The sequence below is a fragment of the Palaemon carinicauda genome, chromosome 16, assembly GCF_036898095.1.
Source record: "Palaemon carinicauda isolate YSFRI2023 chromosome 16, ASM3689809v2, whole genome shotgun sequence".
In the NCBI taxonomy this organism is placed as follows: Eukaryota; Metazoa; Arthropoda; class Malacostraca; order Decapoda; family Palaemonidae; genus Palaemon; species Palaemon carinicauda.
The window spans coordinates 21,701,913-21,724,412 of record NC_090740.1 but is presented as its reverse complement, the minus strand read 5'-3'; the positions used below and the strand labels follow the sequence as shown (position 1 = coordinate 21,724,412).

The 22,500-nt window shown below is 35.6% G+C and overlaps 2 protein-coding genes across 2 annotated transcripts in view; one reads left to right on the top strand and one right to left on the bottom strand.

Moving 5' to 3' along the window:
• Positions 1-22,500, bottom strand: part of LOC137654976 (facilitated trehalose transporter Tret1-like) — a 125,463-nt gene that overhangs the window by 41,848 nt on the left and 61,115 nt on the right. The window lies entirely within an intron of this gene.
• The window catches only part of LOC137654974 (facilitated trehalose transporter Tret1-2 homolog), a 22,134-nt gene continuing 13,820 nt past the window's right edge, over positions 14,187-22,500 (top strand). The window contains exons 1-2 of the mRNA XM_068388874.1: positions 14,187-14,308; positions 16,555-16,754. Coding sequence (XP_068244975.1) covers positions 14,206-14,308; positions 16,555-16,754 — 303 coding nt within the window. The 5' untranslated portion in view covers positions 14,187-14,205. The remainder of the gene's footprint in view (positions 14,309-16,554; positions 16,755-22,500) is intronic.

The following is a 22,500-nucleotide window of genomic DNA, read 5'->3' as shown; positions in this document are numbered from 1 at the left end:
AGCTTAATTTAAAACTAAAAAATCTCTTGATGTTTGAGCAAACTAGTGAGCTCATTTTATGAATTTTTCAACAAAATCAAAGAATAAGAAAAACAGTCATTATTTGATGGAAACAATGGGTATTGTGTTTTGTGGCTTTAATCTTCATCTTGCATATACATACGCACGTGGTCTGGCCTTAGAAACAAGCTATATAGTCGCCGCAAAGAGTCCAGGCAAAATAAACTCCACCCCCTGATGACGTCATAGCCAATCACGCTGTCTCCCACGTTAGCAGCAGACACAATGCATCCCCTTACAAATTTCGAGCTGTTAATGCGGGGAGACAACATAATTGGCTATGGCGTCACAGGTGGTGGGGCATATTTCACACGGGAATTTATGTGGCAACTTTAGTGAACTATACAGACGATCTCGTGTATGTAGGCCTGTGAATGTTTAATGCATTCACAGAGATGTAGCTAAAATTAGCTCATGATGCAAACACTCAGCTCTTTATGTTAACAATGCTTCATTAGGGTGTAATTTTTATTGGCAATTTACTTTAGTTAAACATATCAAGTCTGTCTTCTCTTCAATTGCACAAAAAATTGGGAAATTGACAGTCTTTAAAGAATTTAGAAAATTGTCTATCCTTAGGATATTTTCAATTCTTTAATCTTGTCATGATTCCATTATTGTTCTTTTCCTGTGTGGTCTTCAGCAGCTTCCTCTCATATTAACTTGGACAAAAACTTAATAAATTCCTTTCCCGTAATCGAGAACCCTAGATTACCACACTGGAAAATAATGCGCCATACTTGGTAAAGAATTTGTATGCAAGTTTGATTATTAAAATACATATATTTAATAAACGGACCTTAATTTTATTATCTATAATATAAGATACAATAATTTCCATATTGAAAAATTAAGAACTTAAAGATATTAAAAATTTTAAATTTTTAAAAAGAATATTTAGTTATTAAGATACAATATTCAATAAAAAAAAAACAACCCTATATTCTATTATTTGTAAAAATATACAATGGTTTCCATATAGATAAATTATGAACTTAGCAAAAATATTAAAATTTTAAATATTTAAAAAAAATATTTGAAAACACTGTATAAAGCTAAAAAAAAATTTTACTCATGACTTCACTACTAGAGATTCATTGATTGGAGGTAGGCCTAAATCCAATTGGAAGAATAAAAAGATTTATATGTTCCCCAGGAAGATCCAGTACATTTTTTTCTCAGTAAGTGAAAAATTAATAGGTTTTGTAGGTCATCATCGCAACGCATTGCATTATCATCTATGTATTAATACGATAGCGTGTGTGTTATTTATTTTGTGTCATGCCTTAAAGAAAACGAAAATAATTTCATGGTATACTCTTACAAATTCACAGTAGAGTTTGATTACTTAACCAAAGCACATCTTATATAGTTTTCCCAATTTTGTCTTTAGCACCTGACTTTTTTTTAAATATTAGACAAAAAATTTAGTTTTATTAATTTCCATAACCTATATTATAAAATTAATCTCGGGCCTTTTCGTTTAACGAATAATCCGTTCTTATTGTAAAAGATTTCTCATAATTCTGATCACCCTTTCCTTCAAAACTTCCTCAACATTACTCAATTTCCCGTCCGCCTATCATATTCAATGACCATTAATAAAGCTCAAGGACAGACTTTCGATAAGGTTGGGATCTACCTACCACAACCTTGCTTTACTCATGGACAACTTTATGTAGCCTTCTCAAGAGCAAGGTCTATGAACAGTGTAAGAGTGAAAATTTGTCCTCAGCATAATTCTACTCATGACCAGAGAAGAGGAACTATCTTCACTAGAAATATTGTATATAAAGAAGTTTTGTAAATTGTTTCATGTATTGCTCATTTTTTAAAATAAATATACAAGTCAAATCTTATCACCTTTTATTCCAACATGTATAAGTTAGGAACAAAATAATTAGTATTGAAAATATAATTTCGAGTGATTTACACGGGTTCCGCTAGTTATTGTTATTATTATTATTATTACTAGCTAAGCTACAATCCTAGCTGGAAAAGCAAGATGCTATAAGCCCAAGGGCTCCAACATGGAAAAATAGCCCAGTGAGGAAAGGAAATAGGGAAATAAAGAAACGATATAAGAAGTAATGAAAATTAAAATGTTTTAAAAACATCAACATTAAAACATATATTCGATTTATAAACTCTAAAAGGACTTATGTAAGCCTGTTCAACATGAAAACATTTGCTGCAAGTTTAAACTTTTGAAGTTCTACCGATTTAACTACCCGATTAGGACGATCATTCCACAACTTGGTCACAGCTGGAATAAAACTTCTAGAGTACTGCGTAATATTGAGCCTTACGATGGAGAAGGCCTACAAGTATTGCATCAGAGTATTGGACTGTGAGGAGCAGAAAATGTGCACAGGGCAAGAAATCAGACTGGAAGCAATTTTCACTGGTTTATAAAAGAAAAAAAATGGAAACATAAACAAAAATATTAGTAATAAAGTAAAGAAAATATGTAGGACCATGAATTTTGATGATAATAATAATAATAATAATAATAATAATAATAATAATAATAATAATAATCCAGAAAAGGTACATGCTAAAAGTTGAATTGTAAGCCCTTCTATGTTTACTAATCCTTATGGAAGTCGCCTTCCACTTTCCTCGTATTCATTTAAAGCAGATGATATTTAATAAGCTACAATATTTTCGATATTGCTGAAAGAACTATTATTCTGGAGAAGGTTTCTGATTGTATTTTTGCATTTGAAAACTATGCTTACCTGGTCATAACAATATCCACGTACAAGTTTTCAAGATGTATCCGGAACAATATAAACTGCTGAGGCAGGTGTTGGTGTTAATCTTATTACCGTGCCTTAAAAAAAAAAAAAAAAAAAAAAAAAATCTGTTTCAGAGTTAAACTGTAAACAAAAAATTTAAAAGTGCGGAGTCGTGTAATATCCAAGGTATATAGAATATACCTTGGGAATATCATCACATATAGGATAAGCTATTTCTCATCGAATTCCCCCTCAGCTGTGCTTCCTTAGCCTATATGATTTTAATTTTTAATTTATCAAATTTATATATCGATTTCATTTATATGTAGAGTAATGTGATATCATTAGCCATTGTGATTTTGCTTTGAAGCATGGAATTTGATGAGGTAGAGGACGTCTGGTGAGCAAAACAGTGAATTGTGAACATTGCAGTTATATGACTGTAGTGGGTCGTCGTTGGGACAGGGAGGAAAAGAACCCATGAATATACTGTACTAGCCAGTGGTAACGTTTGCCTAACATTCGCATGGCAGCAGATCGATCCCCGCCAAGGATCTTGAGTTTAAGCTGTTTACTGGGGAGGCCACTGCTGTGGTTGGGCACCACAGTGAGGTGCTGGGCTTGTCCGACTGACGTTCTGGTGAGTGTCTATTCTAATGAAACTGGAACTGAAATCAGACACCCATAACATTTTTTAATAATACCAAGAACACTATATGAGAATTGAAAGGGTAGCACATCAAGGAATACGTTGTTTATAGAAATTAAGGAAATGAAGAATTTATTTCCATTATGAACCAAATATAGGCTTTTTTTCCTTTTTTTTTTCTTTCTTTTTGCAGCCTTAATAATCTAGTATCTAAGTTTAAGTCAAATTATATTGAATAAAAGTGAACGATATTTTTATTCATAATTTAAACGAAATACAGCTCTTCCAACTAAGGATGTAGTTTAACTAATAATAATAATAATAATAATGATAATAATAATGATAATAATGATAATAATAATAATAATAATAATAATAATAATAGTAATAATATGCACTGTATATATATAAATATATATATATATATATATATATATATACATATATATATATATATACATATATATATATATATATATATATATATATATATATATATTGTATAGAGCGTCTGAACTCTGAGGCGGTATAAGAACTGACAAAGGTAACTTAGCCAATATAGAACAAGCCCATCAACATATTGACTCTTGAAAGACTGCCTTTTTCTAATCTGTTGGCGCTGGATTGTTGGTGCTCCAAACCCCAGGTTTCGATCTGAATATCTGTTATTATTATTATCATTAATCATTATTATTTATCATCATCATCATCGCCCTCATTATTATTATCATTATCTATATATTAATACGATAGCGTGTGTGTATTTATTTTGTGTCACGCTTAAAGAAAATGGAAATAATTTCATGGTATACTCTTGTGTCACGCTTTAAAGAAAACGGAAATAATTTCATATTATACTCGTGTATCACGCTTTAAAGAAAACGGAAATAATTTTATGGTATACTTCTACAAATTCACATTAGACTTTGATTTCTTAACCAAAGCACATCTTATATAGTTTTCCCAATTTTGTCTTTAGCACCTGACTTTTTTTAAATATTAGACAAAAAATTGAGTTCTAACAATTTCCATAACCTAGATTATAAAATTAATCTCGGGCCTTTTCGTTTAACAACTAATCCGTTCTTATTGCAAAAGATTTCTCATAATTCTGATCACCCTTTGCTTCAAATCTTCCTAGACATTACTCAATTTCCCGTCCGCCTATCATATTCAATGACCATTAATAAAGCTCAAGGACAGACTTTCGATAAGGTTGGGATCTACCTACCACAACCTTGCTTTACTCATGGACAACTTTATGTAGCCTTCTCAAGAGCAAGGTCTATGAACAGTGTAAGAGTGAAAATTTGTCCCCAGCATAATTCTACTCATGGCCAGAGAAGAGGAACTACCTTCACTAGAAATATTGTATATAAAGAAGTTTTGTAAATTGTTTCATGTGTGGCTCATTTTTAAAATAAATATACAAGTCAAATCGTATCACATTTTATTCAAACATGTATAGGTTAGGAACAAGATGATTAGTATTGAAAATATCATTTCGTGTAATTTACACGGATTCCGCTAGTTATTATTATTATTATCATCATTATTATTACAAACTAAGCTACAACCCTAGTAGGAAAAGCAAGATGATATACTATAAGCTCATGGCCTCCAACATGGAAAAATAGCCCAGTGAGGAGAGAAAACAAGGTAATAAATAAACTACGAGAAGAATAAACGAATATTTTAAGACCAGTAACAATATTAAATTAGATCCTTCACATATAAACTATAAAGACTTCAAAAAAAAAAAAATAAAACAGAGGAAGAGAAATAAAAGCAGGATGCTATAAGCCCAGCGGCTCCAACAGGGGAAATAGCCTAGTGAGGAAAGGAAATTAGGAAAAATGAAATATTTTAAGAACAGTGACAACATTAAAATAAAAATCTCCTAAATAAACTATAAAAGCTTTCACAAAACATAAGGAATTGAAATAAGATAGAATAGTATGCCCAAGTGTACCCTCAAGCGAGAGATCTCTAACCCAAGACAGTGGAAGACCATGGTACAGAGGCTATGGCACTACCCAAGACTAGAGAATAAAGGTTTGCTTTTGGAGTGTCCTCCTAGAAGAGCTACTTACCATAACTAAAGAGTCTATTCTACCCTTACCAAGAGGAGAGTGGCCAGTGAACAATTACGTTGAAACTCTGGTAAGCAGCTCTGCTAGAAGGACACTCCAAACTCAAACCATTGTTCTCTAGTCTTGGACAGTGCCATAGCCTCTGTACCATGGTCTTCCACTGTCTTGGGTTAGAGTTCTATTGCTTGAGGATACACTCGGGCATACTATTCTATCTTATTTCCCTTCCTCTTGTTTTGTGAAAGCTTTTATAGTTTATATAGGAGGTTTTTATTTTAATGTTGTCACTGTTCTTAAAATATTTTATTTTTCCTAGTTTTCTTTCCTCACTGGGCTATTTTCTCTGTTGGAGCCCCTGGGCTTATAGCATCCTGCTTTTCCTACTATGGTTGTAGCTTAGCAATTAACAATAATAATAATAGTTAACCCCTTGAGTGAAGAAGAATAGTTCAGTGTGTTCTTCCCGGAATCATTTCCCAAACTTAACTTGTCCACAATACACACAAAGCTTAGAAAATGTTCAGAGCGCTATATTATTTTGGGCGTAAAAAAATTCAAAGTTGTGCCTTGGAAAGCAGAGGAAGCATAGGAATCGTTTTATTACTGAACACGAAAGTGTCTATTACATCGATTTAATTTTTTTTATAGTTATTCTGTCTTTGCTGTGGTTCAAATAGCTGGGATGTTCTAGACTAAACCTCGACAAATTAAATTGGCTACAGTCTTCCCTGGTTTTCATCTAGTTACGCAATACATTTCTATGATAGGAGATGCATTACCACAGAGAAACCATTTCTAAATTTGACAAGAAGGTTATAAAATGACCTGGGTTTAGTTATTTATTTACCTCCTTGTTTGTTTGTGAGCAGGATTACGTCAAAACTTCCAGACGGATTTTCACCACATTTCAACAACGGATAGGTATTATGCTTTGGAAGAACTTATTAAATTTTGTAGAGGATCTGGATCGAGATCGTGATTATTATTATTATTATTATTATTATTATTATTATTATTATTATTATTATTATTATTATTATACAGTGGATTAATTCACGGTTAACATATGAAAATGGAAGAGTTGGGTCCGTAGATTTGAGTAAAATGTTGAGTCTTCATTGGCGGAGGTCTGAAATCTCTGCTTGCTCTTTCTACTTGTTTCAATAAATATTTAAATGTAAGTTCAGCTTCCTCTTTCGCATATTTTTCACCAAGATGGCATTCTTCATATTTCAGTGTTTTGCCAAGATTTCTTAAATAATCTAAAGCTTAATAAAATTAAAACTTATTTTTAAGCAGAAATTTGTTTCTGTATTGTATAAATAAAACTTTTAAGACTTCATGGTTTAATGTTTAATAAAAAAAAAATGTATCGCTTTATTGCTACCGTAAAACGTTCGATCTCTCTCACTGCTAACTCTGCATATGGCTAGAAGTATATTTAGAAGACAATCCTTTCGGAATGTGATTCATATGCGACAAGTAGCCTACTGTAGTATATTGATCCCATCAGAGACATGACCTAAACTTTTAAAGGCTTTAAAGGCCGCTCATGAATGGCAGAGGCAAGGGACGGTGACATTGCCCTAGCAAGCAGAACAATGCGCTAGAGCAGTGGTTCCCAACCTGAGGGAAATTTCCCCCTGGGGGGAAATTTGAAGCTTCCAGGGGGGAAATAATTGCACTACCTACTAACTAAAACAAACGGAAAATGTCCACATAGTACGTGCGACAATTTGTTGTTAGCCATTCAATTGTGATATGATCATATCATTTCTCACTGACATGATATTCAAGGGGAGAATTGGAGTGTCATGCCCATTTCTGAGGCAGGTGAGTGGGCATGAGGGCTGGGCGGGGCATGAAGGGGGAAATCTGGATGGTTGAACTGGGTGCAGGGCGGAAATGACAGAAAAAAATGTTGGGAACCACTGCGCTAGAGCCTGACCATATATACATAGGATCAAAGCCCAATCCCCTTCTCCAAACAAGCTAGGACCAGGGAGCACCAGGCAATGGCTGGTGATGACTCAGCAGGTAGAATTATACAGTAGGCTCCCCAAAACCCACCATCCTTAGCTCACAAGGATGGTGAGGTTGCAGCGACCTAAGGAACTAAGGAGTTTGAGCGGGACACGAACTTCAGTCTGGCGATCACCAAGCAAGGACGTTAACAACAGGCCAACACAACCCTTAAAGTTGAATCAGTCACTTCGACAAAGTAGGCATCACTTTAAATAAACGATTGTACCATGGTCTTGAACTTACACTGTCTTGGGGTAGAGTTCTCTTGCTTGAGGTTACACTCAGGCACACTCGACCACACTATTATTTTATTTCTCTTCCTTTTGGTTTTTTAGTTTTTATAGTTTATATGATAAAGATCTATTTTATTGTTTTTATTTTTCTGAAAATATTTTATTATTGTTCAATACAGTACTTCTCTTGTAGTTTATTTATTTCCTTTTTCCTTTCCGCATTGAGCGATTTGTCCATGTTGGAGCCCTTGGGATTATAGCATCCTGCTTTTCCAACTAGGGTTATAGCTTAACTAGTAACAATGATAATATAACTAACATGGCTTACATGAATTCGTCGTAAACATTTCATGATGAAAGCCGAATTATGACCTGCTCCATCGTAGAGAGAGAGAGAGAGAGAGAGAGAGAGAGAGAGAGAGAGAGAGAGAGAGAGAGAGAGAGAGAGAATGTTCTCGACCAATAATGAACAATTCCTCACCTACATTCCTTTTACCCAATTGGCATTTAGTCACCACTACAACAAAGCGGGTTTCTATTTGATTTCAAGGTCAAAAATTTAATTTTTGAGAAAGCACGAAACTGCTTGCTTTCTGCACTTTAAAGGTACGTTGGGTATGACAGAAGATGCGTGGCCGTGCATTTTTCTTATTATAGAAGAACAAGAGCAAGCAGAGATTTCTGACCTCCGCCAAAGGTTGATGGGACCGTCCATGGCCTCTAAATCTATCTGGGGTTCGACTCCCACTTAATCTCGATACCTTCTTGTAGTGTCTGCAACCTCACTATCCTTATGAGCTAAGGATGGGGGGTTTGGTCTATCTGCTGAGTCACCAGCAGCTATTACCTGGCCCTTCCTGGCCCCAGCTTGGATGAAGAGCGAGGTTGGATGCTGCTCATATGTATATATGGTTAGTCTCTAGGGCATTCTCCTGCAAGCTAGGGCAATGTCTTTGTCCCTTGCCTCTGCCATTCATGAGCAGCCTTTAAAACTTTTAAACTTCCCTTTGCTAGGTCAGAACGTTGCATTATAGAAGAAAATATGTAAGAGTAGGGGATTATGTGGTGAAACACGCTTAATATCACGTTAACTTGTAATCCCCCTCTTATTCATCAGTCTATTCCCTTTCATATTTTTATCTCACTTACGGCCTGCCAAAGCAAGAGAGCCCATGTTTCAACCATGTGTTGGGGCAATCTAAAGCGAACGAGCGAACTAACGAATCGAGAATTCTCAACTTTATTTTCTTGCTTGCAAGCTTGAAATTCAGGACATTGTTTCCTAAAATCTCCGAAATTTCAAGAGTCAGGTCCCTCACTATAGTCAATTTCTTTTATCGATGCAGATTTGCACCGACTCGCAGCGGTGCCCTTTTAGCTCGTTAAAGTTTCCTGATCGCTGATTGGTTGGACGAGATCATTCTAACCAATCAGCGATCAGGAAACTTTTCCGAGCTAAAAAGGCACCGCTGCGAGTCGGTGCAAATCTGCCTCGATAAAAGAAATGGACTATAGTTGTAGAGTTAAAGTCCGTTATTTTCGTCTCTCCCTTGTTTTTAACAGGCCTGGGCTGGAAATGTTTTTGGGCTGCCCATAACATCGTTCTTCCCTATTTCTAAATAGGGGACTCATCCTTAAACATAATTCAATTACTATTTTATTTAGTTTATAATAATTTATCAAATTCTGGATTTCTATTTCTAAGTCAGCATAATGTACTTTCACGAGTGTGTCTGAATACTAAGGAAAGAACTTGCTACATCAGCAATTACTAGTAAATCATTCTTATTACAATATATTTGGAGAAAGAGATTAAAGAAGTTGAATTACGTGAAGCCGAAAGTATGTTTATAATATATTCAGAAGCAAATTGTCTATTGCAGTCAATTCTAGGTAGCAACAAACATCATTTCCTCTTCAAGCAAACATAGCATGTAAAAATGCACGCACACGTACACACATGCACAGACATCCCGCACTCCCATGCTAATGCATTGATGCCTTGTGCAAAACTAGACTTTTTATATACCTTATCTCTAAGCGAAGGATCAAAATGACAACAGGATAAAAACGTGATCAACTAAATATACGATAAAAAACGCCCCCCATTGTACACAGCTCAGTCCAGCCACCTCGGATGTGACAATATTGGATTTGGCGTTCATTAAACAGACGGAAGTAAATATGTTGGCCAGCATTGCAATGGCTATTAGTTGCTCCTGGTGTGCCAGTGGATTCGGATATCTGAGCCTAGACACTTTGCAAGATGATTTCTTTCAGCATGACCCCTCTGAGGAAGCAGGTAAACTTATAGCAACAAAGAGGTTTTGCGGTCATATCACTTCACTTCACTTCACTTCCACTCCCAGGTAGGCTTTCAGCCTGTCAATGGAATCAGTTGTCTTCTCCACTCAATTCTGTTTTCAAAAATTCCCTCTCTTCTCAGCTGTTCAATTGTTGGCATGTTGTTCATTGACAAAATCTCTTCAATTCCATCCCTCCAGCGTTTACGTGGTCTACCTCTTGATCTCCTCCCACCAGGCGTCCAGTCCCATCTCTTCCCTGCAATTCTATTTCCATCCATTCTCATTAAATGTCCCAGCCATCTCAGCTGTCCCTTCTCAATCTTGTTCAACATAGGAGATAACCCAACCATCCTTCTAAAATCTACATTTCTTACGGTCATATACTAAGCTGAAATACTTATCTGTGTCGTTCGCATGATTATTAATATATTCTAATGCTGTTGCTGTTATTAAAATGTTATTTTGATTGTCCATTACTTATCCTGTAGTTTATTTATTGCCTTATTTCCTTTCTTCACTGGGCTATTTTTCCCTGTTGGAGCCCCTTGGGCTTATAGCCTCCTGCTTTCCAATTAGGGTTTTAGCTTAGCTGCTGCTGCTACTACTACTACTAATACTACTACTACTACTACTACTAATAATAATAATAATAATAATAATAATAATAATGATAACAATAATCATAATATTAAACAAAAACAATATTAATAATAATAATAATAATAATAATAATAATAATAATAATAATAATAATAATAAAAATAATAGTAATAATAGTAATAATAATAATAATAATTACAATGATAAACAATAATAATAATATTATTATAATAGAAATAATAATAACAATTATAATAAATAATAATAATAATAATAATAACAATAATGATAAATGTTGCTGGGAGTAATACTTACACTTTTGTAAGCCTGATTAACTGATTTGGGGGACTTTGTTTAAAGGTTTCAACATCTCTAGATAGCCTTTTAAAACTTTATTTGCAGATGGCATCGGCTGATGGGAAGAGAGGATCAGGATAGTGATAGAAGAAGAGTGATTGATTGATTGATTTGGCATTCTCTGGCATCCTGATATCTGATAGAAGAGGAAATTCTTTTCATATTTTCAATTAAATTAATCATTACAATATTTTAAAGAATTTTAATAATAATAATAATTTTAATCATTTAAATATTTTCAATGATGATGATGATGATGATGATGATGATATCAATTATAATAATAATAATAACAACAATAATAATTATAATAATTGCTCACAGAATTATTAATGAAATCTTTACTGGGGGCAAAGAAGAAGCATATACCCATCAGAAAGAGAGATGGATCCGTCATAACAACAGGAGATGAAGGAAAGCAACGTTGGATGGAACACTTTAGTGAGGTTATGAATAGGAGACACGAAGGGAATAATTTGAATGATATACCTGAAGCTGAAGAAGACCTTGATATGCCCATGAATGAATTCAGTGTGTTTGAAGTCAAAGGCATCATTAAAAAACTAAAGAGATGGAAACTCCTAGATACGATGGAATAACTGCTGAGATGATACTGGCTGAAAATGAAGTGACTCCCAGAGTACTTACAAGATTACCCTATAGAATATGGCATGAAAAGGCAAAACCTGATGAATGGGAGCTATGAGAGTTGGTGAAAATGGCAAAAAAGATATATGACTGATTGAAATAATTACAGAGGCATAACACTTACGCCAGTTGTTATGAAAATATATAGTATGCTTATTCTAAAGAGACTGGAGAGAAAGAGTGATGAAAAGCTGAGAGATGAGCAAGCAGGATTTAGAAAGGGTAGAAGTAGTACTAACCAAGTTTTCCTTTTAGGACATGTATTACAACAATGTGTAGAATATAGAGATCCACTCTTGATGGCATTTGTGGACTATGAAAAAGCCTTTGATAATGTGCACAAGTCAATTTTGTGGAGTCCTGCGTTATTATGGATTTTCTCTTAAATATGTAAATTTGATTAAATCTGTTAATGAGCAGAACAAATGCTAAGTTATTGTTAGTGGAGTCCTATCAGATGAGTTTCCAGTGAACTGTGGAGTACTCCAAGGTTAAGTAAAATTTGGAAATCAAATCGCCTGAAATTACATATAAAATCAAGTTAAATATCGGTTTAGTGAGATCGGTGTTACTGTATGGACATGAGTCGTGGTATGACAATGAAACATTACCCAACAGATTTTGTAGAATTGAGAACAAAGCCCTCAGAAGAATATTGGGAGTTAAATGGCAGGACAGGATTAGAAATGAAACTATAATAGAGATTACTCAAGTGCCATTTGGGGATGAGATCAAGGTGAGGGGTCGATGTAGATGGTTTGGGCATGCTCTTCGCACTCCCCAAGAGAGATTAGTTCACCAACCTTTCAACTGGGCTCTACAAGGCACTAGAAAAGTTGGAAGAACCAGGACTACATGGTTAAGGAATATGAACCGTGAAGTAGATGATGAATGGCGAAGTATGTATTAAAAAGCTCAAGACAGAGACGACAGGCGAAATCTAACTAAGGCCCTTTGTATCAATAGACGTGAGAGGTGAATAATAATAATAATAATAATAATAATAATAATAATAATAATAATAACAATAATAATAATAATATTAAATAGAAGAGATAATATTCCAAATGGGCGTGGCAAGAATTCCTTCCGACCAGAATGATCAGAGATAAAATATAATCGAACTAAGTCAAATTAAGGAATATCCGCTATTTCACTGTTCTCTATGGTTTCTCTCCGTTTAAAAACATCCTTTTTTTTTCAAAGCTATACAAAACCTTCATGCACGATAACCTGATCGTATGTCACTGTTCATACAAGTTTCCTGGACCAAGGTTCGATTCTCAGCTGGTCAGAAGCTATTGCCTTTGTGCGATTTCGCCTGGGGTTCTGATCCCGAGGTCGTTAAGATAATCCAGATATTAATGTATAAAAAATAAAAGGCTTATTTGAATATACATATACATTATATATATATATATATATATATATATATATAACATATATACATATATATATATATGAATTATATATATATATATATATATATATATATATATATATATATATATATATATATATATATATATATATGACAAAGGCCTCAGACATATCCTTAGTGATGTCTGGGTTTTGACTTACATGTAAACCGTGATCAAATCATGACACACTGATCAGACAAAGAGTTACGGTACTTACGTCAACAAGACACGGAGGAAGATCTTTAGTTTCCACGGCTAAATCCTGTTTAAAAAAATACTCTGATGGCAGGAAATATTTATATCTTTCAATTTTCAATACAATGTTTATCATATTTGATCCAGGAAGACTGGATGAACGTATTGGGATAGAACAGACTTTGGAGAGAACAAGACCTTATACCACGAGAATTGAAGGTTTCTACTTACAAGTACCAAGGTATAGAGACCTCAGCAAAGGTCAACATGTGCAGTAAGTGAAGGCGAAAGTAGCCGTAGAAAGTTAGTGCAAAGGACTGGCAGCAACAGAATGCCTCCTTTGCTTGGAAAAGGCGGCTAGAAATGACCAATCAGACATATTTGAAGTTTCTGCTTACCAGTACAAAGGTATAGAGATCTCAGCAAAGGTCAACATGTGCAGTAAGTGAAGGCGAAAGTAGCCGTAGAAAGTTAGTGCAAAAGACTGGCAGCGACAGAATGCCTCCTTTGTGTGAAAAAGGTGTCTGGAAATGACCAATCAGACATATTTTACAAGTAACTTCACAGGGAAGGAAACTACATAGATCCTTGCTTTTATCAGCATTTGCATTATTTCTTTCATCAACTCCACTAAAATATTTACATAAAGATAAAGATACATCTCCATTTCAAACATATCTACAGTATATTGTCATCTTTTCGTGAATGCATTGAGAATTAAAACGATTTGATATTTAACAATCACACAGGTTTGTAATACCAAAAAAGTTATTGATTTTTTACGAAACTTCTAAGGCAAAAGAAGCAATTTTTTCCTCAATTTCTTACTTTCAATTTCCTTCAGGTTTTAGCCGGAATTACCGGTAATCTTCTAACGATGAGTTCAATGAGCGTTTGGGGATATCCAGCGGCAGCGCTTCCCCAGTTTGAAAAAGCAGACTCTATTGTTCGTCTCTCCACTGAGCAGGCGAGCTGGTTTGGTAAGCCTTTTATAGTCCAGGGTATATTAGTTAATAATAATAACAATAATAATAATAATGACCAAAATTGTTAAAGTAACAATAACTAAAATTATAGATAATAATTAACATAATGCTAAAATTTAAATTATGATTATTACTAATAATGATAATAATAATAATAATAATGATAATAATGATAAAAATAACATTGATAATAATAATTGAAATTATATCATCAATGATAATAAATGATAACAGCAGCAACAACAACAAAACAACAATAACAGTTATTATTATTATTATTATTATTATTATTATTATTATTATTATTATTATTATCATCATCATCACAAATACAACATGATATTTTGTAAAAGAAAATACCTCACTTCCTTGAGGCAAGGTTGATCATAAAACATTCCGAGGAATTGTTAGGTAGAATTATTTTAGCCATTTGGAGATTTTAAGTCAATGGTAAAAAAATCAGTAATGTTTTTCAGCGTAATAGAAAAAATAATATATTAAATTTCCTAATATTAAATGTTTTCCAAGATATTTTATTTCAATTTTTCTTTACTTCTTATATCGTGAATTTCCTTGTTTCCTTTCCTCACAGGGCTATTTTTCCCTACTGGAGCCCTAGGGCTTATAGCATTTTATTTTTCCAACTAGTGTTATAGCTTGGCTAGCAATAATAATAATAATAGTAATAATAATAATAATAATAATAATAATAATAACTAGCGGAACCCGTGTAAATTACACGAAATGATATTTTCAATACTAATTATCTTGTTCCTAACCTATACATGTTTGAATAAAATGTAATATTTATTTTTAAAAATGAGCAATACATGAAACAATTTACAAAACTTCTTTATATACAATATTTCTAGTAAAGGTAGTTTCTCTTCTCTGGCCATTAGTAGAATTATTCTGAGGACAAATTTTCACTCTTACACTGTTCATAGACCTTGCTCTTGAGAAGGCTACATAAAGTTGTCCATGAGTAAAGCAAGGTTGTGGTAGATAGATCTATCGAAAGTCTGTCCTTGAGCTTTATTAAGGGTCATTGAATATGATAGGCGGATGGGAAATTGAGTAATGTCTAGGAAGAATTGAAGCAAAGGGTGATCAGAATTATGAGAAATATTTTACAATAAGAACGGATTAGTCGTTAAACGAAAAGGCCCGAGATTAATTTTATAATCTAGGTTCTAGGTTATGGAAATTAATAGAACTCAATTTTTTGTCTAATATTTAAAAGAGTCAGGTGCTAAAGACAAAATTGGTTAAGTAATCAAAGTATAATGTGAATTTGTAAGAGTAAACCATGAAATTATTTCCGTTTTCTTTAAAGTTTGACACAACATAAATAACTCACACGCTATCGTATTAATATATGGATAACCTAAAAGTTAAAGACCAAATGACCTATTAACCTGAAAGGTAAAGACCAAATGACCTAGTAACCTGAAAGTTACAAACCAAATGACCTAGAAACTGGAAAGTTAAAGATAAAATGACATAGTAGCCTGAAAATTAAAATCCAAATGATCTAATAACCCGAAAGTTAAAAGATCAAATGACCTAATAACATGAAAGTTTAAAGACCAAATGACCTAGTAACCTGAAAGTTAAAGACCAAACGACCTAGTAACCTGAAAGTTAAAGACTGAATGACCTAATAACATCAAAGTTAAAGACCAAATGACCAAATAACCTGAAAGTCAAGGACCAAATGACCTAACAACCTAAAAGTTAAAGACTAAATAACCTAATAACCTGAAAGTTAAAGACACAATGACCAAATAACCTGAAAGTTAAGGACCAAGTGACCTTGTAACCTGAAAGTTAAGGACTAAATGACCTAGTAACCTGAAAGTTGAAGACCAAATGACCTAGTTACCTGAAAGTTAAAGACTAAATTACCTAATAACATGAAAGTTAAGGACCAAATGACCAAATAACCTTAAAGTTAAGGGCCAAATGGCCTAGTAACCTGAAACTTAAAGACTAAATGACCTAATAACATTAAACTTAAAGACCAAATAACCTGAAAGTTAAGGACCAAATCACCTAGTAACCTAAACTTTAGAGTAATCTTCTCGTAATGATATCAATAAAAAAATGAATAAATCTTAACTTTAACTTTACAAAATGTATCCTTAAGACAAGTAAATAGAGCCCAATAAAAAAAAGGTAGAAAAAGGGGTTTAGAAAAAATAACCAAAATCAAATTTCTTCCTTTTTTTCAATCACAGCCTCTCTATTAATACTGATGTGCATCCCCGGAGCAGTGATTGCAGCTTCCATCTACGAAAAGTTTGGACCACGAAGGATGTTTCTTGCGTTGACGCCAGTACTCTGCCTTTCGTTCATGGCTATGGCTTTAGCCTCGTTACAGACGATAGCAAATACTGGACTAGCACAGATTATTCTTCTGGCTTGTCGCGTTGTACAAGTGAGTTGTTATGGCAAATGTTACGCAGTTCATTAATACACACGTATACTAACATATGAAATTAGGCATGAAAGCACAAGTGAATATGAGAAAAATCTACACACACAAACAAAGTACACTAACCTGTACGTACATATAATACACACACACACACACACACACACATATAAATATATATATATATATATATATACATACATATACCCAGGCACTTCCCCCAATTTTGGGGGGTAGCCGACACCAACAATGAAATAAAACAAAAAAGGGGACCTCTACTCTCTACGTTCCTTCAGCCTAACCAGGGACTCAACCGAGTTCAGCTGGTACTGCTAGGGTGCCACAGCCCAACCTCCCACATTTCCACCACAGATGAAGCTTCATAATGCTGAGTCCCCTACTGCTGCTACCTCCGCGGTCATCTAAGGCACCGGAGGAAGCAGCAGGGCCTACTGGAACTGCGTCACAATCGCTCTCCATTCATTCCTATTTCTAGCACGCTCTCTTGCCTCTCTCACATCTATCCTCCTATCACCCAGAGCTTTCTTCACACCATCCATCCACCCCAACCTTGGCCTTCCTCTTGTACTTCTCCCATCAACTCTTGCATTCATGACCTTCTTTAGCAGACAACCATTTTCCATTCTCTCAACATGGCCAAACCACCTCAACACATTCATATCCACTCTAGCCGCTAACTCATTTCTTACACCCGTTCTCTCCCTCACCCCTTCGTTCCTATAGTAAAACCATTCTGTCGTGGCCGCTGAGACGGTTTCTGTTCCCCTGTACAGCGTACCTATGTCAAAATATTTCGACCACTTTAAGGAAAAATGAACACTGCGGTTAGAGACGAGCCATACAAACTGAGTGAGACTAATGCTACCGTTAATGACAGATGACATTCCTCAGGGTATGCCTAGGGTGCATCCCCACCCTTTTCACTAATCTCACTGGATTAAGACAAGATTAAATCTGCTCTCTCTCTCTCTCTCTCTCTCTCTCTCTCTCTCTCTCTCTCTCTCTCTCTCTCTCTCTCTCGTTATTCTTGTCGAGCATACAGTATATATTTCATTAGGTACACAGTTAAATAAGCGTAATTTTAATAGAATATTATCCGTAAAAATATACTGTTCTTAGCCGTAATTCAGTAAAATACTGGAGAGTGTAATTTTTACCCTACCCTGTTATCTTATTACGGGTTGATGATCATAATATCACCATTTAACGTCTATATTTCCGTTTATTAGACGGTAAATGCCTGGCTACATTTATTACTGAATTTTTACCGGTTTTTCGGCATATTTTAACAGTGTAAGGTATTCATTTCTAGAAGGATAATTACAACCAAGTACATGTCCCCCAAAATCATAATCCCAGGATATTTGCCATTTTTATCCTACCGTCTTAATATGACTCGGACAGATGGTAAGTTTGAAATCCGATTGACCTGTCCTTGGAGTTCTCAAGGGTAAATTTATGTAGCAAATATCAGCGAGCCATATTTAATCCCTTGAATGGTTGGTCTTGGGGTATAAAATGTAGTGTTTGAGGCAGTGACTGCATTATCTAGTAAACATAAAGCATGGAAACATCTCCAAACCGTGTTCTCTGTCCCAATGCCAGGGAAATAGTACATAGTGTGTACAAATATTTCACAAAAGAGAAGATGAATCGCGGCCCTTTTACTGATGTCACCAAAGCATGTATCCGTACTTCTGAAGCCACAAATGTTCCAGAAAGGGAGAGAGAGAGAGAGAGAGAGAGAGAGAGAGAGAGAGAGAGAGAGAGAGAGAGAGAGAGAGAGAGAGAGAGAGGGGGGGGGGAAGATACAACAAAGATTAAATTGACTCTTCCTTTAAGAAATCCTAATCTTATAAGCTGGATGACCATTGATTGACAGATGTGACCCGACCACCATAAGTTTGGAGATATCAGTTATGAAAGATAAGTATCTGACAAAGGCAGCACAATAAAATTAATTTGAAATATCTCCATATATATTGTAGTGTGCCAGCAGAAAAAACAATAACCAAGGAAGTATAGTAAAGCTGATTTTATTTAGACGATTTAGTACAGTTGTAAAGAAAGGGTGAGGAAAATGGGTTGCCTAATCTCTTAATCTGGCTTTATCGTTGTTTTCAAAGGTTTTCGACTTGTCTCTAAAGAGTGATTCCTTCAAATGAAAATGAACGAAGTGTTTACACTCGAACACGATACCTTTTGGAAATGAGCTCTTCTCAGCGGCCACGACAGAATGGTTTGACTATAACCCTATCTACTCGAGATACACCAGCCATACTCCTTAGACACTTCATCTCAAACACATTCAATTTCTGTCTCTCCGTCACTTTCATTCCTCACAACTCCGATCCATACATCACAGTTGGTACAATCACTTTCTCATATAAAACTCTCTTTACATTCATGACCAACCCTCTATTTTTTACTACTCCCTTAACTGCCCCCAACACTTTGCAACCTTCATTCACTCTCTGACGTACATCTGCTTCCACTCCACCATTTGCTGCAACAACAGACCCCAAGTACTTAAACTGATCCACCTCCTCAAGTAACTCTCCATTCAACATGACATTCAACCTTGCACCACCTTCCCTTCTCGTACATCTCATAACCTTACTCTTACCCACATTAACTCTCAACTTCCTTCTCTCACACACCCTTCCAAATTCTGTCACTAGTCGGTCAAGCTTCTCTTCTGTGTCTGCTACCAGTACAGTATCATCCGCAAACAACAACTGATTTACCTCCCATTCATGGTCATTCTCGCCTACCAGTTTTAATCCTCGTCCAAGCACTCGAGCATTCACCTCTCTCACCACTCCATCAACATACAAGTTAAACAACCACGGCGACATCACACATCCCTGTCTCAGCCCCACTCTCACCGGAAACCAATCACTCACTTCATTTCCTATTCTAACACATGCTTTACTACCTTTGTAGAAACTTTTCACTGCTTGCAACAACCTTCCACCAACTCCATATAACCTCATCACATTCCACATTGCTTCCCTATCAACTCTATCATATGCTTTCTCCAGATCCATAGACGCAACATACACCTCCTTACCTTTTGCTAAATATTTCTCGCATATCTGCCTAACTGTAAAAATCTGATTCATACAACCCCTACCTCTTCTAAAACCACCCTGTACTTCCAAGATTGCATTCTCTGTTTTATCCTTAATCCTATTAATCAATACTCTACCATACACTTTTCCAACTACACTCAACAAACTAATACCTCTTGAATTACAACACTCATGCACATCTCCCTTACCCTTATATAGTGGTACAATACATGCACAAACCCAATCTACTGGTACCATTGACAACACAAAACACACATTAAACAAACTCACCAACCATTCAAGTACAGTCACACCCCCTTCCTTCAACATCTCAGCTTTCACACCATCCATACCAGATGCTTTTCCTACTCTCGTTTCATCTAGTGCTCTCCTCACTTCCTCTATTGTAATCTCTCTCTCATTCTCATCTCCCATCTCTGGCACCTCAACACCTGGAACAGCAATTATATCTGCCTCCCTATTATCCTCAACATTCAGCAAACTTTCAAAATATTCCGCCCACCTTTTCCTTGCCTCCTCTCCTTTTAACAACCTTCCATTTCCATCTTTCACTGTCTCTTCAATTCTTCCGCCAGCCTTCCTTACTCTCTTCACTTCTTTCCAAAACTTCTTCTTATTCTCTTCATATGACTGACCCAATCCCTGACCCCACCTCAGGTCAGCTGCCCTCTTTGCCTCACGTACCTTGCGCTTTACTTCCACATTTTACTCTCTATATTTTTCATACTTCTCTATACTATTATTCTGCAGCCATTCTTCAAAAGCCCTCTTTTTCTCTTCCACTTTTACCTTCACTCCTTCATTCCACCATTCACTGCCCTTCCTTTATGCTGCCTCCAACAACCTTCTTGCCACATACATCACTTGCAATCCCAACAAAATTTTCTTTTACTAACTTCCACTCCTCCTCTAAATTACCAGTTTCTCTTACTCTCACCTCGTCATATGCCATTTTCAACCTTTCCTGATATTTACTTTTTACCCCCGGTTTTATTAACTCTTCAACCTTCACTACCTCCCTTTTACATCCACCTACTCTATTCCCCCACTCTTTTGCTACAACTAATTTTCCTTCCACCAAAAAATGATCAGACATACCGTTTGCCATACCCCTAAACACGTGCACATCTTTCAATCTTCCAAACATTCTTTTAGTGATCAACACATAATCCATTAATGCCCTTTCTACTACTCTTCCATTTGCCACTCTTACCCATGTATACTTATTCTTATCTTTCTTTTTAAAGAAGCTAGCACTTATTACCATCTCTTGTTCAACACACATATCTACCAGTCTCTCACCACTCTCATTTTCACCTGGTACACCATACTTCCCAATGACACCTTCTACCTCTCCAGTGCCCACTCTAGCATTTAAGTCACCCAATACAACTACATAATTCCTTCTACCCAGTCCTTCTACACACCTAGTTAATTCATTCCAGAACTCATTCCGCTCTTCTTCACTTTTCTCACTACCTGGCCCATACGCACTGACAAACGCCCAACATTCCCTACCCACCCTAACCCTTACCCACATTAACCTAGATGATATCTCCTTCCATTCCACTACTTTACCTGTCATCCATTCACTCAGCAATAACGCCACACCCTCTCTCGCTCTTCCCCTTTCAATCCCAGACACTCTACCAGACATTTCACCAAACATCACTTCACCCTTTCCTTTCATCTTTGTCTCACACAAGGCCAATACATCCATCCTTCTACTTCTAAACATACTTCCAATCTCACATCTTTTACTCTCTATCGTACTACATCCACGCACATTCAAACACCCCAAAACTAGAGTGCGGGGAGCAGTCACTCTCCCCCCAGCTCCATCTCCTTGTCGGTGTCTCGTAGGAATTTTATACAGGAGAGGGGGTTCCCAGCCCCCTTGTCCCGTCCCTTTTAGTCGCCTCTTACGACACGCAGGGATAACGTTGGCGCTATTCTAATTTTTATATGCCCCCGCGGCCACAGGGGGCATATATATATATATATATATATATATATATGTGTGTGTGTGTGTGTGTGTGTATATGTGTGTGTGTGAGTGAGTGTGTATGTAATAACATTGTGACGTGTTGTATAACTTGTCTAACATTTTGTCAGACTTTGGATCCATGAATATCTCACGGGCTAACGCCGACCACTCTTCTTCTTCTTCTTCTTCTTTGCCACCGTTATTCCCATGAAGGGGTCGGTTGTCTGAAGCGTCCTCTAATACCAAGAGGCATGATTTATAAACTGACTGTGCTTTTACAATCGCATGCTCTTGCACTCATCATCTATCTTAGAGCTTTCAAATCAATATTTCTCCATTCATTATCTACCTATCGCTTCATAGTCCTCAGCCATGTGGGCATAGGTCTTCCAATTCTTCCAGTGCCTTGTAGAGCTTAGGTAAACATTTAGTTAACTAATCTCTTAGGAAATTCAAAGAACACACACACACACACACACACACACATATATATATATATATATATATATATATATATATATATAGTGTGTGTGTGTATTTTTATACATACATACGTGTGTGTGCATCACGTCAAATTTTTACCTTCAGTTTCAGTACATAGAAAACCCTTAACTATTTTTATTGCCATCTCTCAAAATAAGACGCT